At 37.1% G+C, this 17,356-nt stretch overlaps 1 protein-coding gene across 4 annotated transcripts in view; it reads right to left on the bottom strand.

Moving 5' to 3' along the window:
- LRRC28 (leucine rich repeat containing 28) overlaps positions 1–17,356 on the bottom strand; it is a 225,859-nt gene that overhangs the window by 21,094 nt on the left and 187,409 nt on the right. For 2 of the 4 annotated variants that reach the window (XM_047766806.1, XM_047766808.1), the window contains one exon: positions 14,766–15,067. In XM_047766806.1, coding sequence (XP_047622762.1) covers positions 14,995–15,067 — 73 coding nt within the window. In that variant the 3' untranslated portion in view covers positions 14,766–14,994. Of the gene's footprint in view, positions 1–1,541; positions 2,079–14,765; positions 15,068–17,356 lie in introns of those variants that run through there. The other 2 variants (XR_007133125.1, XM_047766807.1) reach the window with 2 other exon arrangements.

Raw genomic sequence — 17,356 nt, 5'->3', positions numbered from 1 at the left:
CTCTCCTCACCCTGCTACTTTCTGCTCCCCTGTGGGCTCTGGGATAAGTTGCCAATCTGTAAATGATGTTTTAGTTCTTTCTTTGTTGTTGTTTTGGAGCTGTGAAGCCTGTGCTTTTCACCAGGTGCTGAAAAATTCAAACTTATCACCAATCGTCATCATCAAAGCGAGGTGGGGTAGGATGGTTTCAACTAGTCCCAAGTTTCCTGGAGGAATTTGGCCTCTTGTCAATTCCCCTCTCCTGAGGCTGACATTACTTGCAGAATGAAGTTATCTTCAGCTACCCAGAACAGTCTTGGGTTTATTCAATTAAAATCCCATCCATGGCCTCAGTGCTAAGCATGAGAAAGGAACTATTTCTTGACTGATAATATATTAGTTGTTTCTTGCAATTGAACTGTGGGACTCTAAGAATAGTATATTTTTCAGGAAGCAGAGTTTTAACAACCAGAAAGTTTAATTAAGCTTTTCTGCTGCACTTTTTTTTTTTAAATTGTTAGTAGCAGAAGAGTATTTTTAGAACTGAAGTGATTATTTTTGTGTAACAGATACATGTCTGAATATTCTTAAATCTCTACATAGGGCAAAACAGCTAAAAAATTGACTTCCCAAGTCTAAAACTATGACCGGTTGTTTTATACACGTCATCACCATCATATCTAGTTATTCTATTCATGCATTATTTATATCCTGTATTCTTTCTTCCTAAGTACAAGGTGGGCTGGGATTGGGAGAATTTTTTTTTTTTAAATGCTTTACAAACTTGAACACTGAATGTCTTTTTTCCCCCCCATTCCCTCTGGTTTTGCTGGTCTGGGTAGCTTTCTTCCTAGATTTTGGTCTCATTTGGCTATTTTTTCCCCTTTTATTGAGAGGTAGCAGGGTATCACTTAGAAGTGAATGCATTATATGTTACTTCACATAGTAAAAATGATATTAAATTTTTTTTTGTCTTTTTGATCCCCCCCCTTTTTTTAGGGCTGCACCCACAGCATATGGAGGTTCCCAGGCTAAGGTCTAATCGGAGCTGTAGCTGCTGGCCTATGCTATAGCCACAGCAATGCCAGATCCGAGCCGTGTCTGCAACCTACACCACAGCTCATGGCAACGCCAGATTCTTAACCCACTGAGCAAGGGCAGGGACCGAACCCACAACCTCATGGTTCCTAGTCGGATTCATTTCCACTGCACCATGACGGGAACTCCATATTAAAATTTTTGTTATGAAAAAGCTGCAGGTTAAAAAAGAAAGCCATCATTTAACTAAAACAATGACATGTGCAGTGTCTCAGCAGCTTATGATGATGAAGTACCACTTGACGTGTTTCCAAATGAAGGCTCTAACTACATTGGGTCTTTAAGACTTTCATGAAAAACATGACATAAAAGTGGTCCAAAATGAACTTTCAGATTTTTCTAGAAGGTTCTTTATATACAGCTAGAATAAAGGTGATCTTAATATTGGTAATGTGGAAAACACCGTTTGCAATTTATGGCCACTAGAACTCCTTGTTAAGATTATTAAGATATTTACATACAAATAATGGGAATTATCTAACAGAAATAGAGAAACTGATCCAAAGTAGAAATTATCCACGTCTGCACAAATTATCTACAAGTTTGGCAAAGAGGCTGAGAAGGAACCTGCGAGAAACCTGAGGGTGAGGTGGGGCGGGACGTGATGAATTCTATTTAAGGAATTTTCCACAACCTCTGAGATGAGCTTGCCAATCCAGATGCATCAGTGAGATCACACAAAGATATGGACTGGGCAGGACTGTCCCAAAGGAAAGTGGCGTGTGAAGACAACGCCTGGAGGTGGCCACAGGCACAGGCAAAAATCAAGTCATTTCTTGCTTTCTTTTTGATATTTGTGGTATCAGATGATTCTGCTCTTTAGTCTCCCATTTCCATGTTTACCTTTAGAGTGAGTTTCAGTATTTCCCCATATCTCTTCCTCTACCAAACACTGCAAATACCGGGATCTTTTGTAAAGGATCAGGCACCATTTCTTTGTGAACAACATGAAGAACGTCAGCCCTTCTCTTCATCTTCAAATATTCACGTAGCTCAGTCTCCTACAGTAAATAGAGATATGCTCACTTTCAGTCTAGGTTTCCTGGGTTCTTCAAAGGAACCACAACCACAACCACTGTCACCATCAAGACACACTGCAGGCCACCCAGCCCCTCCCCTATGAAATATCTGCTGCCAGAGGTGAACGTCTGGCTGCAGCAAAATCAGGGCCCTGTGAGTCGGGTCATGGTAGGACCGGTTTGCCAGAGGCAGAGAATACTGACAGTACGACATTCAACTTCTTTCCTTAAATTTGGATTCAGTTTCCCTAAGCAAGATGCCTACTGTTAAAGCAAAAGATGGAAAGAAAACCCAGGTGCCGGTAAAATTATGCTCGCTTTTAAGTAATGCCTTCTTCCTGAAGTGGTGGCATATTTTATCATCTCCATTTCCCCCCTTTCCTTTCTTCTTGACTTGAATTTCTTCACTCTTCACACTTCCTAAGTCTGCAGAGTTCCTCAGCCACTTGGATGGGAGCCATGAAAACTCCCCCAAGAGTTTGTGGTTTGCTCCTCTGCAGCTGACCCACGCCTCTCCTGCTGCTACCCTCGTCTTTTTTGGTGTCATTTTCTCATTGGCATTAACACATTTCTTTCTGTGAGCTGCTTGTTTTCACTAAAGCTGGATCCCATATCTTATTTTTGCAGTGATCCTAGATTATTATGCTAACTATAAATAGTTTGGCTGTGAATCCAATATAAATCAATGTGTTTTTTTTTTTTCCAATTTTCCAAATGGAAATGTTTTAGGGGGAGTCTCTTTACTGAAAACTGTAAGTGGTCATAGCATACTAGACAGTTACAGAAATAAAAGTGCATTTTGAATTAAATCCTACTTCAGGGCTCTAGTCACAGTGAATTTGACATTAAATAAAAGGGTAAAGTTTTCCAAGATTTCTCTAGCTGAAAAGAACGAAACTGATGATGTATATTTATGAAAGTAGTAGCAATCTAGTACTTGCCTATTAAAAAATTAATCTCCCCCCTGCCTTCCCAAATACATTGGTACTACATAAAACTGAAATGGAAAGAAAAGGATATTTTAAAATACAATAGAATCAAACATTTTTTGTTTAAAAATATATCAAATATATATAGTATATTACATAACATTGGTAGAAATAGAATATTATGCAGCCAGTGATTATGTATATGTATTTTTTTGGCTGTGTCTATAACATGCAAAAGTTCCTGGGCCAGGAATCAAACCTGCACCACAGCAGTAACCAGAACTGCAGAAGTGACATCAAATCCTTAACTGCTCGCTAGGCCACCAGGGAAGTCTCATACATGTTTTTATTGATATGGATTTTCACAAAATACTAGCTGAAGTAAGCAAGTTATAAAATAGTATGTATATTAAGATGCCATTCAAGTAAATCTACATGTGTATGTGTGGCATTCATAGAAAAGAGTGAAAAGGTAGACAAATATTTATCAAAAGATGGGAGGATTATTAGGATGATAAGCTTTTGCTTAATGCTTCTCTCTAGCTTTCAGTGTTGCTTTTGTCATCAGATAAATGTGACTTCAATATGAATTATGAGCTATAAAAATTACTTGGATAGAGAATTCTTATAGGAAGACTGGGATTAAATTAAAAAGCAGGTTCTCCTCTTAGGGTTGTGTAACAAATACTTTTATGCATGACTGGCTTATATGATCAATATACAGGATTTATTCATTAGTCATGGCTCAAGGCCCAATTTGCTTGGATTGTTTCAAATAGTAAGATCATACTAAAAATACAACTGGGTTTTATATTTTTCTCTTAAAATTCTTAACCAGTCCAATCAACCAAAAATGAATAACATATATCTGAAGAGAGCAAGATATAACTACTGTTTCTTATATACAATTACAAAATCCCTTTTACTTTAAAACCTAGACATCATTTAGGTCTACTGATCTGAATTGCTTACTCTCAAAGTGGGTGTAATTGGTCAATAAATTTAACAGTGACTTTTATCAGTTTTAGAGAATGACTAACAGCCTTGGATTAAGGCATCTTTGGAATACTTGATAAAATACACATATACTTAATAGTTATGCTGAAAAAATAAGGCCTTTAGTAAATAATACCCCCTGATACATTTCTGTTCTGGATAAAGGATGGTACCAAGCATAGTGTTGCAAACTAGGAAAAAGGCAAATATGACTTCCAAGTACTTTACAGAATTTTCCACTTGATCATATTTTTAAATACATTAACATCATGGCATTTTACTTTCACTGGTCTTTGGTCCTTGAGGGGCCCTCACTGAAATGGTGACTATTTGTTCAATGGACTGAGTGAATTAGAACACTCAGCAACTGTGATTTCTAAATTACTGCAGTATTGGCTTGATGCTGGTGTTAATCAGTGAGAACAGACTCTGAAACCAGATGAGTTAACCTTGAGTTTGCATCCACTTCACAGCAGTGACTGCAGTTTCATTCATGGCTTCTGGAAGGATTGTTGGTCCATCCAAAAATAATTTATTAATAGATATGTAAAGTAAGTTTGCATCACTGGCCTTGAGTTTAAAATTGAGATATAATTCACATAACATAAAAGTCACCCTTTAAATATGTTCAGTTCAGTGGTTGTTAATATAGTCACAGGATTGTGCAAATATCCTCGCTATCTAACTCCAGACCATTTTCACTACCCCAAAAGGAAACTCCACACCCATTAGCAGTCACTACCCATTTTCCGCCCCCCTGAACCCTGGCAACTATTAGTCTAGTTTTTGTTTCTATGGATATCCAGTTGTCCCAGTGCCATTTGCTAAAATGATTATTAGTCATTCCCTGAGTTTTCTTGGCACTCTTGTAAAAAAAAAAAAGACCATAAATGTAATGGTTTCTTTTAGATTCTCATTTTTTTCTATTGATCTACATGTCTATTCTTACGCTAGTACCATACAGTCTTAATTAATGTAGCTTTGTAGCAGGTTTTGAAATTGGGAAGTGTGAATCCTAGAACTTTGTTCCTCTTTTCAAAGTTATTTTGGCTATTTTGTGTCCTTGTATTTCCATATGAATTTTAGAATCAGCCTGTTCATTTCTGCAAAAAAGGCAGCTGATGTATTGATAAGGATTTGTATTGAATTTGGGGAGTTTTTTGATGATATTGTAAATGGAATTGTTTCCTTAATTTCCTTTTGGATAATGTATAAAAAGTAATTAATTTTTGTGTATTAATCCTATATCTTGCAATCCTGTTGAACTTTTATTAGCTCAGTATAGGTTTGTGTGCATGAATTCCTTAGGATTTTCTATATACAAGATTGTGTCACCTGAAAGTATAGTTTTACTACTTTCTTCCCATCAGGATGCATTGTATTTCTTCTTTTTGCTTATTTCCTGGGCTAGAAATTTTAGTTTAGTACAAAGTTAAATAGAAGTGGTGAGGGGACATTTTTGTTTTATTCTTGATCTCAGAGAGAAGCTTACAGTATTTTGCTACAAATATATGCTAGCTATAATTTTTTGTAGGTGTTGACTATCAGGTTAAGGAAGTTTCTTTCCACTTTAGTTTGTTAAATGTCTTAATTTTAAAATATTTCTCAACTATCAAAAGCTTTTCTGCATCTATTAAGATACTCATGTTTTTTTCTTGCCCTTTACTCAAATATGATGTATTACATTATTTTTTCAGAAGAGTTTGTGAATAACTGGTGTTAATTATTCTTCAAGTGTTGTATAGAATTCACCAGTAAAGATATCCATTCCTGGACTTGCCTTTGTGGAAGTTTTTTGATTATTATTTTGATCTCTTGTTTAGATTTACTTAAATTTTTAAATTTATTATCAGTTTTGGTAGTTTGTGTTTATAAATTTGTTCATCTAGATTCTCTCACTTGCTGGCATACACATCCCCTTGTGATACTTTCATTTCTGTAAAGTTGGTAGTACACTTTTATTCCTGATCTTAGTAAATTGAGTCTTCTTTTTTTTCTGGTTTAGCTAAGGACATTTCAATTTTTTTTTCCTCCAAAAACCAACTTTAGGTTTCAGTTTTCCCTACTAACTTTTCTACTTTTTCATTTATTTTGACTGTAATCTGTATTGTTCCTTTGTTCTGCTGGTTTTAGGTTTAGTTTTCTGTTTTTTGTTTTTTTTCTAGTTTCTAAAGGTTGAAGTTTAGGTTATTAATCTAAGTCCTATATTTTTAAAAATATAGGCATTTTTGGCTATATATTACCCATTAAGTACTGCTGCATCCCATGTTTTGTTATATAGTGTCTTTACTTTCATTAATCTCAAGGAATTTTCTAAATTCCCTTGTAATTTCTTCTTTGACCCATTGGCTAATTAGGAATGTACTGTGGGTTTTTTTTTCTTTTTTGAGGGCTGCTCCCTCAGCACGTGGAGGTGTTCAGGCTAGGGGTCAACTCGGAGCCATAGCTGCCAGCCTGCACCACAGCCACAGCAGCGCAGGACCCGAGCCTGGTCTGCGACCTACACCACAGCTCATGGCCACACTGGATCCTCAATCCACTGAGCAAGGCCAAGGATTGAACCCATACCCTCATGGATGCTAGTCAGATTCGTCAACCACTGAGCCACGATGGGAAATCCAGGAATGTACAGTTTAATTCCCATATACTTACACATTTTTCAAAGTTCCTGTTATTTATTTCTGATTTCATTCTGTTGTGGTCAGAGAAATACCTTGTATGATTTCAATTCCAATAAAAATATTAAGACTTTTAAAATGACCTAACATAATCTACCCAAGGGAGTGTTCTATGTGTGCTTTAAAAGAATGTGCATTTGCTATTCCTGGGTAGATTGTTCTATGCATGTCTGTTAAGGTTACTTGAGTGTTAATTCTTCTGTTTCCTTGTTGACCTTCTCCCTAAGGCACTCTATCCGCTATTGTGAGGCATTGAAGTTCCCAACTGCCATTATTAAACTATTTTATTTCTCCCTTCAACTGTATCAGTTTTTGCTTCACATATTTGGAACTCTGTTTTTAGGTACATATGTGTGCATAATTATGTCTTCTTGATGAACTGATCATTTTATCATTATGTAATGTCTTTGTATAGCAATTTTTCCCCCACACTTGTGCCATGTGGAAGACCCCAGGCCAGGTCGAACCTGTGCCACAGCTGTAACCAGAGCCACAACAGTGACAATGCCAGATCCTTAACTTGCTGAGCCATGAGGGAACTCCTCTAGTAACAATTTTCACCTTAAAGTCTATTTTGTCTGAGATTAGTATATCCACTCTAGCTATCTTTTTGTTAAGCTTGCATGGTATATCTTTTTCTTTTTCCTTTCAACCTATTTGTGTCATTGACTGAAGTGTGTCTCTTGTAGGTAGCATATAGTTGCCATTTCTACCTTTTAATGGGAGTGTTATTTACATTTATATAATTACTGATAAAGTAGGATTTAGTCTGCCATTTTGCTGTTTGTTTTCTACATCTTGGTTTACTGTTCTATTCCATTATTTCCATGCCTTCTGCTGTTAGTGTTTTCTAGCATGCCATTTTAAATCACTCTGTATCTTTTACCTTATATTCCTTAGTTATTTTCTTAGTGGTTTCCTTGTGGGTTATAATTAACACCTTAATATATAGCAATCTGTTTGGATTAATATCAACTTAATTTTGGTAGTATACACAAATTTTGTTCCCAAATAGGTTTGTTTTCTCCCCCTTACTTTATACTATTATTGTCACACACATTTTGTGCTTTTTTGCTTTGTGACCATTAGCACAATTTATAATTTTTTAAAAATGCAGTTGCCTCCTGGGAGTAAAAGGAGTTATGAAGAAAAAAATGCATTTATGTTGTCTTATATATTTACCTATGTAGTTACCTTTATCAGTGCTCTTTATTTCTTCATGAGTAACTGTCTATTGCGCTTTTATTGCAGACTGAAGAACCCTGTTTATTATTTCTTGTAGAGCAGGCTTGCTAATGATGAATTGCTTTTATCAGGGAATGTCTTGATTAAGGAAATTAATGTTTCCTTAATTTGAAGGATTGTTTCATTGGATCTAGAATTACTGTTTACTACTTCAGATATGTCATCCCATTACCTTCTGGCCACCAAAATTTCTGATGATAATCTCTTGCATATGAATCAATATTCTCTTGTTGCTTTCAAGATTCTCTCCAAGTCTTTGACAGTATGATTATATGTCCAGGCATGAATTTGAGTTTATTCTACTCTGGGTTAATTGAGCTTCTTGGGTATGTAAATTAATATTTTTCATCAAATTATTTAGTTTTTGGTAATTATTTTTTCAAATATCTTTTTCTCTTTCCCCATTACGTGAATCCCATTATGCATATGTTGTACTCTTGATGGTATTCCTCAGGTCTCTGAGGCTCTATCAATTTTTCTTCATTCTCTTATATTCCTCAGATTGGATAATCTCAATGGACATATATTCATGTTTGCTGATTTCTTCTGCCTGCTCAAAACTGATGTTGAACATCTCTGGGGCATTTTTCATTTTAGTTACTGTAGTTAAACTCTAGAATTTATATATAATTACTTTTTTTTTTTGTCTTTTGTCTCTTTAGGGCTGCACCCATGGCATAAGCATATGGAGGTTCCCAGGCTAGGGGTCCAATCAGAGCCACAGCAACGCCCCATCCTAGCCACACCCGAGACCGACACCACAGCTCATGGCAACGCCAGATCCTTAACCCACTGACCAAGGCCAGGGATCAAGCCCGCCAACCTCTTGCTTCCTAGTTGGATTCATTTCTGCTGAGCCATGATGGGAACTCCTATCATTTCTTCTAATTGATGTTTTCACATCATTTTCATACTTTAGTTCTTTGTATATATGTAAAATAGCCATTTAAAGTCTTTGCCTGCAAATTCCAATGTCTAGACTTCCTCAAGTAGTATTGAGTTTTACCACTGTGTATTTGACATACTTATTTCTATGCATGTCTCATAACTTTTTGAGGAAAACTGGACATTTTAAATAATAATGGGGTAACTGGAAATAAGATTTACTGACCATTTTGCCAAGGGTTGGGTGTAGTTGCTGTTTGTTCGACCTAATTTTGTGAAGTCTATTTTCACTGTAAAGGGTAGATACTGAAGTTGTGCTCAGGTAGTTTCATATGAGCTAACAGAGCTTTCCTTAAACACCTGAAACCAATAACTCTTCTAGTCTCTATTATATTAAGGGTTTTGTGTGAATGTTGGGACACTTCAATACTCAGCCTGGAAGCTGACAGCTCTACCTTAATCTTCACTTTCTCCTTGTCCAGATGAGCAAGATCAACCTAAGGTGAGACCTTAGCATGTCCTTAAGTCTTTCCTGAGCAGAATCAACAATCCTTGGCTTGTGTGAAGTCCTGAGCATGCACTTGACCATCTAAATTACCAGGAATGTCAGAGATTTTCAAAGCCTCTATGAATATCTCATTCCTCAACTTTACTTTTACACTTGAAGTTAGCTATTGTTCATTCCAGTGACTATTCACTGTTTCAGGAAGCCACAATTGCCTCTTGATTTTTTTTTTTTTCCATTAAATGTTCCTGTGGAAAAGGCTTTCTGTATCTGGCAATCCGTGATCAGGAAAAATACAGACTTGCAAGTGGGGGTCTTCTAGGAAACCACCAGATAATTCTCTGGGAATGAGGCTTTGAAGGAGCTCCAATCCCATTTTGTCCCCTCAAGTGGCTGCTGCTTCTACCTTGATTGTGGACTGCTGGTTTTCAATGTTAAGGACAGCTGGAGAAGGGTGGAGTGGAGATAGGGCAAGTTAAAATGCCACAAAAGTTACTGTTCTTGGATCCAGCCATTTCTTTTGCATAAATACTCCTTGGGTTGCTGCAAGGTTAATTTTGAGAGTTCTGAAAAAAGTTAATTCTGGCAATTTCTGTGAATTTTCTCCTTGTTTTTGTGGAGGGGAGAATTTTCAGAGGTCCTTACTCTACCTTTCCGGCTGTCTTTAAATATTTAATGTCCTTTTATTTCTGTTAACAAAATGAACCTGGTTAAAACAGTAAAGCCACCACCAGTGACATTTCTAGGCATTTACATGTTTCAAGCTCAACTTTAAAGAGCAGCATCTATTGGAACAACCAAACTAGATATAGAATGACTTACAGAAAATGTCCATACTCCAATGAATGTTGCCAACATTTTCAGTAGGCAGACTCAGTTTTCAAAATGTTTTCATTATATAAAAAGAAGGAAGGAAACACCTCCTGCAGCTCAATACCAAAAAACCCCAAACAATCCCATCAAAAAAGACAATTCTCCAAAGAAGACATAAAGATGGATTAAAAACATGAAAAGATGTTCAACATCACTAATTATTAGAGAAATGCAAATCAAAACTACTATGATGGCCATTATCAAAAAACTACAAACAGTAAATGCTGGAGAGGGTGTGGAGAAAGGGAACCCTATTACACAGTTGGTGGGAATGTAAACTGGTGCAACCACTATGGAAAGCAGTATGGAGGCTCCTCAAAAAACTAAAAATAGCATTACCATATGGTCCAGCAATCCCACTCCTGGGCACCTCTCCAGAGAAAACCATGACTCAAAAACACACATGTACCCCAATGTTCAATGCAGCACTGTATACAACAGTCAAGACATGGAAGCAATCTAAATGTCCATTGACAGAGGAGTGGATAAAGATGTGGTACATATACACAATGGAATATTACACAGCCATAAAAAGGAAATAATGGCATTTGCACCAACATGGATGGAACTAGAAGTTCTCATTCTAAGTAAAGTTAGTCACACAGTGAGACACAAATACCATATGCTATCACTTATACTTATATGTGGAATCTAAAAAAGGATACAATGAATGTATCTGCAGAACAGACTCACAGACTTTGAAAAACTTAGTTACCAGAGGAGACAGGTTGGGGAGAGAGGATGGACTGTGGGTTAAGGATGGAAATGCTGTAAAACTGGGTTGTGATGATGGTTGTACAACTATAAATATAGTAAAATTCACTGAGTTAAAAAAAAGGAAGGAAGAAAGAGAGGGGGGAGGAAGGAAAGAAAAGAAGGAAGGAAGGATAAGGAGAAAAGAAAAAACTTCAGATTATTATAGTCTCAAAATTGTTGAGAAGCAAAGCCTGACATTCTTTAACACAGGTGGCAAGGATAATGGAATGGAAGTGGGAGGTGGGCAGGAACCTGGCCAACTCTTGCCAAGTCTCTTAATTACTTATGGAAATGACCTCCAAATGCTCCACCTTCTGCTCAGTTAGCACACTGCACTGCCAGTACTTTCCTATCTCTGATGCACAAAGAGAACAACCTAGGCTGTAATGCGATCTCTTTTCCTGACCAAGGATAACAGTCATTCAGCTATGACCAATCCCTTTCCTAGAGGCACCTGTATCACTTTCAGATCTATTAGGTAATAGCACAAGGAGGTACTTCCTGGGTAGGAATATTGAGATTTGAATGATTTTTAGATAGAAATGTAGCTGTTTTCAAGAATACAGACTTCATAAAAATCCCCTCAGTTTAAGAGAAGGCAAACCATTGAGTTCTCTGGTTGAGGATCCAGCATTGTCAATGCTGCAGCTCAGGTTGCTGCTGTGCCCTGGGTTCAATCCCCAGCCCAGAAATTTCCACATATTGTGAGGGTGGCCAAAAAAAAAAAACAGCCCCAAACAAGATACCCACTTAATTCCTGGAGAAATGTAGAAAAGCCTCATTAGGAGTAAGCAAGAAAGAATTGGTGGAAACCACAAAAATGATAAGCGCATAAAAATGGCCAGGGTTATGTAAGGATACATTTAAAAAATAAGATTCCCTATTTTAAAATAAGGTTACAAGACTAGGAAATGAATTTACATCTCAATATTTAGTTACATCAGGCTGCATTAGTGTTAGCCTAGTTAATAAATCATCTGAATAAAAAATGTTTTGATTTCCCTGGGAGCAAGGTATCGGGCTTGAGCTTTTTACAGTAAAGATAAACATGTTTGATTTTTCAATTCTACTATTAATAATTTCTAAAACTGGCTTTGAAAGAGTTTACCAAAATAGGTATACATTTTAGGGAAAACTATAGGCAAAGCCTCGTACATCAACTGGTATTAAAGTCTTTTTTTTTTCTTAGATTGTAAACATTTTAATTCATAATGCTAAATGTAGAAGAAAAGTGAGATACACAGTAAGCTAGACAGACAAGCCAGAGTGTGCAAGGTTTTAGTGAATGTTGAGTACCATTGGCCAATGACGTTTAATGTAGATCTTGCTCTTCCCGAAAAGGAGGGCCAGATAACAAAGGAGTTCATCATTCTTTAAGCTGTTTTGTGTGTAGATCATTTTTAAAAATGTTAAAATGTGCTTTCTCTGTGTCTTATTCATTAACGATGAAACATTTCATCTACTCAATGTTACATAACTGAGGATTTTGCTATGATAACAATTGGGTATTTTGAAGAACACTGATAGGGTTAATCCACTTAAAACAGACCCCTTTACACTGTATCATAAGAAGGCCTGTGCCCAACAGGGTATCCTGGATTTTTAAATTTACCATTAACCATGTATCAGATTACTGATGTAAAGTTACCTGAATGACTATATTTTCCGAATAACTTACTCTTCTGGCATTATATAACTGCATGAAATATTCCTCTACCTAGTGTTAACACTTGCTCCAAAAAACCACATATATAATAAATTTATAATTTCTGCAAAGCTCTGGACATAATTCAAATATTTAGAATGTAGGCCAATTTTCTCCAGCCTACAACACTCCTTTATAATATCAAAAGATTAAGAATGACATCAATGAATCCATTACAAAATTTTATAATGAACAGAACCAAAGAAGTCAAATTTTGAGTTCCACTTCTCATCAATTTTGTTGGGTGCTCCATCAATGATTAAGGTTGAGACCACCTAAAGGCTGTCTGCCCAGCCCACTGCTGGAGGTCAACACATATTGTTTATAAAGGTACAGAGAGGCTACTTGCATTGTTACTCTCTTTGTAAAATTTCCAACAAGTTAAAAGTATCTATATCCTTATTTCGACAGAAGCCTGAATATCAGGTTAGCAAATTTCATAGCTCCATTTTAAGATATATGATTGTAAAGGTGAAGCAGAAAGATGTTGAAACATATTACTGTCACTTAATGATAGATAGCAGTAGCCACTTAGGCTTAAACCACATTTGGAAAATTTCATACCACATTTTTCATCTCCCAATTTATATACATGTAGAGGTTACCCTAAAACTTCAATTATTCCAGAGGATCAAATAAGCGTTACATTTTGAGATAGATCTTCAGTTCCTATTATACTATAAGCCTTTGAAATATTAAGGCTGAACAGGCCAAGTTATGAAAGGGACAGAGGAAGTAAGAACAGTGGAAATACAGTTGGTAATGTTCTGCCTTCACCATTCTATGTGGATAGTCTGCTTTCTGGGCAGCAGGTGGTGTGACTGTGAAAAGATCACACATTTGTCAGTAACTATGCAGGATTTTTAGCACTGTGAGAGCCTAGCATTACAGATTTAGGACAGTTAATAAAATTCAATAAAGCAAATTTTTGACAAGTCCGAAATTTTTTGAAATAATTTTCTTATCAAGTAGACCTTCTTGGGGCCTCAGAGAAATCTCCATAATTAAAAATATTTTTTTATAAAGTAAAAAAACAATCACTTCACAGCAACCAGATGAACATCTGGCAGCAAAGCAACATGAAAATGCCATCCCTTCAAAGGAGGAACAAATACATGAATTCTCCATTAAAAGCTTTATCTTTTGTCAGAGCATAATCTCACACTTTCCATTTGTGGCCTTTCTGCAAAAGCCCAAGGCTGAATTGAGCCTGCTTTTCCCGACTTTTCTCAATGTTATCTGGACAACAGTGTGTCAAGCACATAAGAAATCTAGGGTCAAAATGTAGATTATCTAATGCACCAGGTTATTTAAATAACAGTGCACAGGCTATATTTAGAATCAACCTGCTAAAAACTAGTAGCAGAAGTAGCTGAAGCCTGTTTATCTGATGTAATAAAAATATTTCAAAGTCAATATAAATTTAAACATAAACCCATCTAATGAAACACCGGAAGTCATATTTTGATTTTTCTCTCCCTTTCTCAGTAGCCAGAAAATGTTCAAATCTAGAAAGAAAAGGATCAGAACTTTTAAAGCCTAAAATATCTTCAAAATCTCTTTAAAAAAAATCTTATCAGAAAATAAAAAGTTCAAAAATTATTTTTCTGTAAATAGTCTTCCAAAATAAGTGTGTATTTCATCTATAATCTACATTTTTATTTTTAAAACCCCTCATAAAAGTCTCTTAATATGTTGCAAAGGTTTACAAACAAGGTTGTAACTTTCCAGGGCACGCTTGCGAAGCCTCTGCTGTCATCTAACTGGCTGCCAACTCAGGCATTCTTGTCCTTACCTAGTCCACCCTCCACTGCTCTTCAATACTACTGAGGTTTGTAGGGTTTGCTGAAATTCATTAAAAACATGAGGAATAACCTCTGGGGGAAATAATTCTCTGGGGACAGAAAGAGAAAGGAGAAGATGACAGGTAGCAATGAAGGTATGTGTGTCCAAAAACTGATTTAGTTACATTATGAACAGAATTTTTCAGGGAACTGAAACTTCCTCTTCATTAGATTTGGGCAGGTGTATCAAAGTAAATACTCTGTCTGCAAGACACACTCCCAGAGAAAGAAAAACACAGAAGACAAAGGGTCCTTAATTTGAGGGAGGATATATTCCGACGTGGGGGCAGGGTGAAGGCATTTCGGCTCTGAAGCTCTATCGAGATATTTCCAGGTTCTGCAATCCTGGAGCTGGATAGGACAGGGCAGGATGATAGGATCTGTTGGTCTGGCTGGGCTCTTGTCCCGCTGCTGCACAACATGCGACTTGCAGGAGACTGCAGTGTCAAGCTGGCAACACTCCTGAGGCTCCTGAGTGTCTATCAGCTCAGTAGGTCAAAAGTCTGCAGACACTGGGTGGAGCAGCAATAAGCCACAAAACTAACAGTTGCCCTCCTGCAAGGGGAAAGAGGGAGAGAAGGACACTGTGAGTTCAAGAGGAAAGTCTCAGGATTCTTTCCATTAGAGACAGTCTTCTTGTCAAAATAAAGGACTAGGTGTGGTCAACCAAGTACACAACAGAAATGTAAATTCCTTCTAAAACTGAGGAATGAAATCAGATGAGTCATGCACATGCTCATCTGGTTAGCAGTTTTCAGATGACGTAACATCCCTATGCTGGCAGCTGAGGAAGAATAAGCTTCATGCATGTTACAGTCTGAATTCTGCTTATTAGAACCAATAGCGCAATGACAAAATTTGAAATACATTATAAAAAAAATCACGTAGCAGAAAACGTCACCAATTTAGTTAGAACACACAAACACACAGAACTTAAAAAAACATAGTTTTAAGGAATTTATCCTACGAATGTATTTCTGCAGGTTACTAAAGAGGTTATTTCAGAATCTGAATAACAGACTTTGAGGATTTTCTCCCACAGAGCAGAGGAGTTCTATCTCAAATTCCTGTTTGGCAACTTTCTTCAGTAAGTCATGAGCCCTCTGATCCACTCTGTGCAGCTCTAGCAGTTAGATGACTTGTTTTCCCACCAGAAGTGCTATCCTCTGGTGAGAAGAGAATGTAACCTATTGTCGTTTTCATTGGACCCCCTGTGCCAACTGTTTTCTATTTTTCCCACCCCCTAACTCAGTCTTTGCCCTTCTCTGTAGTTCAGGAAGGTGACATCTAAAGACCCTACAAGCAAAGCTGCCTGGTTGCTGGTTTCTGGCTGAATTAGGCCAGTGGGAGGCATAGCAGGAGGGAGAAGGGCATGAAGAGAGAAAAGCTGAATATTTTCCTTTTTCTTCTCTTTTAAAAAAGATCTAGTTAATAAAGGTATAGTTACATACAAACATATAATAAAATTCACTCACTTGAAGCTGATGAGATTTGAACTACAATTGTTTAACACCACAATCAAGATATAAACTATTTCTCATATCCCTAAAAGTTCCTTGTGTCCAGCTGCAGCCAGCACACCCCCCAAAAAAATTCCCTGCCAAGTCTCTGGCAAACATTGATCATTTCGTTTCTCTGTGAGCTCTGTGGGCCATCGTAATCCTCTAAAAGCTTTGCCATTATCTCATCTTGGATGATAAAAGATCTCAAGACAAGCGCTAGACCTAATTTTATGGGTTCTTAGATTTCTGAACTAATTCTGGATTCCCTTATCAACTTGTTCCAACTAGGTTGGGCTGATGTGAGGATAACGTCCCTCTGGATGGACCCTCCTGTATGGCTCCAGTCCTCACTAGGCTTTAGTAACACTTTTTGACAACCAACCAGGCAGTTGACAACTCTGCCTTAGCCTTTACTTCCTGCTTGCAGAAAGTCTCAGTTTCAAGGAGAGGTGGGCTCTTGGGGACTTCTTGGGTCTATTCTGAGCATGCTCACATCCTTATGCATGCACATGGCCTTACATACTCCCATCATTATGTTAGTGCTTTTCAAAGCCCTTATGGAAAACTCATTCCCCCAATTTTCCTCTTCAGCTTTATGGTTAGTGTATTATTTGCAACAGTTATCCACAGTTTCAGGCATCTGTGAAGTTAAGTAATTGCCCGTAATTGTTTTGAAAATTTTTGACAAATACCCTTAGAGAAGAGGCTTTTTGCACTGGTGAACTCTGACTGACCTCAAAGTTCAGTCAAATAAAGACAAGCTTGCAAGCAGGGTTTTTCAGTGAACAACCACACAGTGACAGAGCTCTGGAAACGGGCCTATGAAGATGCTTCATCTACTTTCTACCCCTTTCCAGTTGCTTCCAGGCTGCTGGTTTTAACTGTGATTGCAGATTCTGGGTTTTCAATGTTAAGACTAGATGGACTGATGCCCACATTCTCCACCAAAAAAGAAAAAAAAAAAGGCTAGAAGATGGGACTATAAATCAAAATATCACAAAGTTCTCTGTTCCTACTGAGATTTAGTCACTTTTTTTGAGTAAATGCTCTGCAATTTGTTCTAAGCCTTTTATTAATTTTCAGAGTTACGAAAAATTCAGTTTTGGTAATTTTTGCCAGTTTTCTTACTGCTTTTATAGAAAAGTTGACTGTTTCTACTCCACTGGGCAGGCCCCTTCTGACAGCTCTAGTTCTCAAGAGCCTCCAGATCTTCCTTTGTCCTTCATACCTACAGATTAAGAACAGTAAACCTTCCTACTGCTCTTAAGTTCCCAGGTACTTTATCACCCTTGCGGGTGCTCTGAACTCTGCCTGAACTTCTGTAAATTGTCCCTCTCCATCA

This window comes from Phacochoerus africanus, chromosome 2 (assembly GCF_016906955.1).
Source record: "Phacochoerus africanus isolate WHEZ1 chromosome 2, ROS_Pafr_v1, whole genome shotgun sequence".
In the NCBI taxonomy this organism is placed as follows: domain Eukaryota; kingdom Metazoa; phylum Chordata; class Mammalia; order Artiodactyla; family Suidae; genus Phacochoerus; species Phacochoerus africanus.
This window is presented reverse-complemented; position numbering and strand designations above follow the sequence as displayed.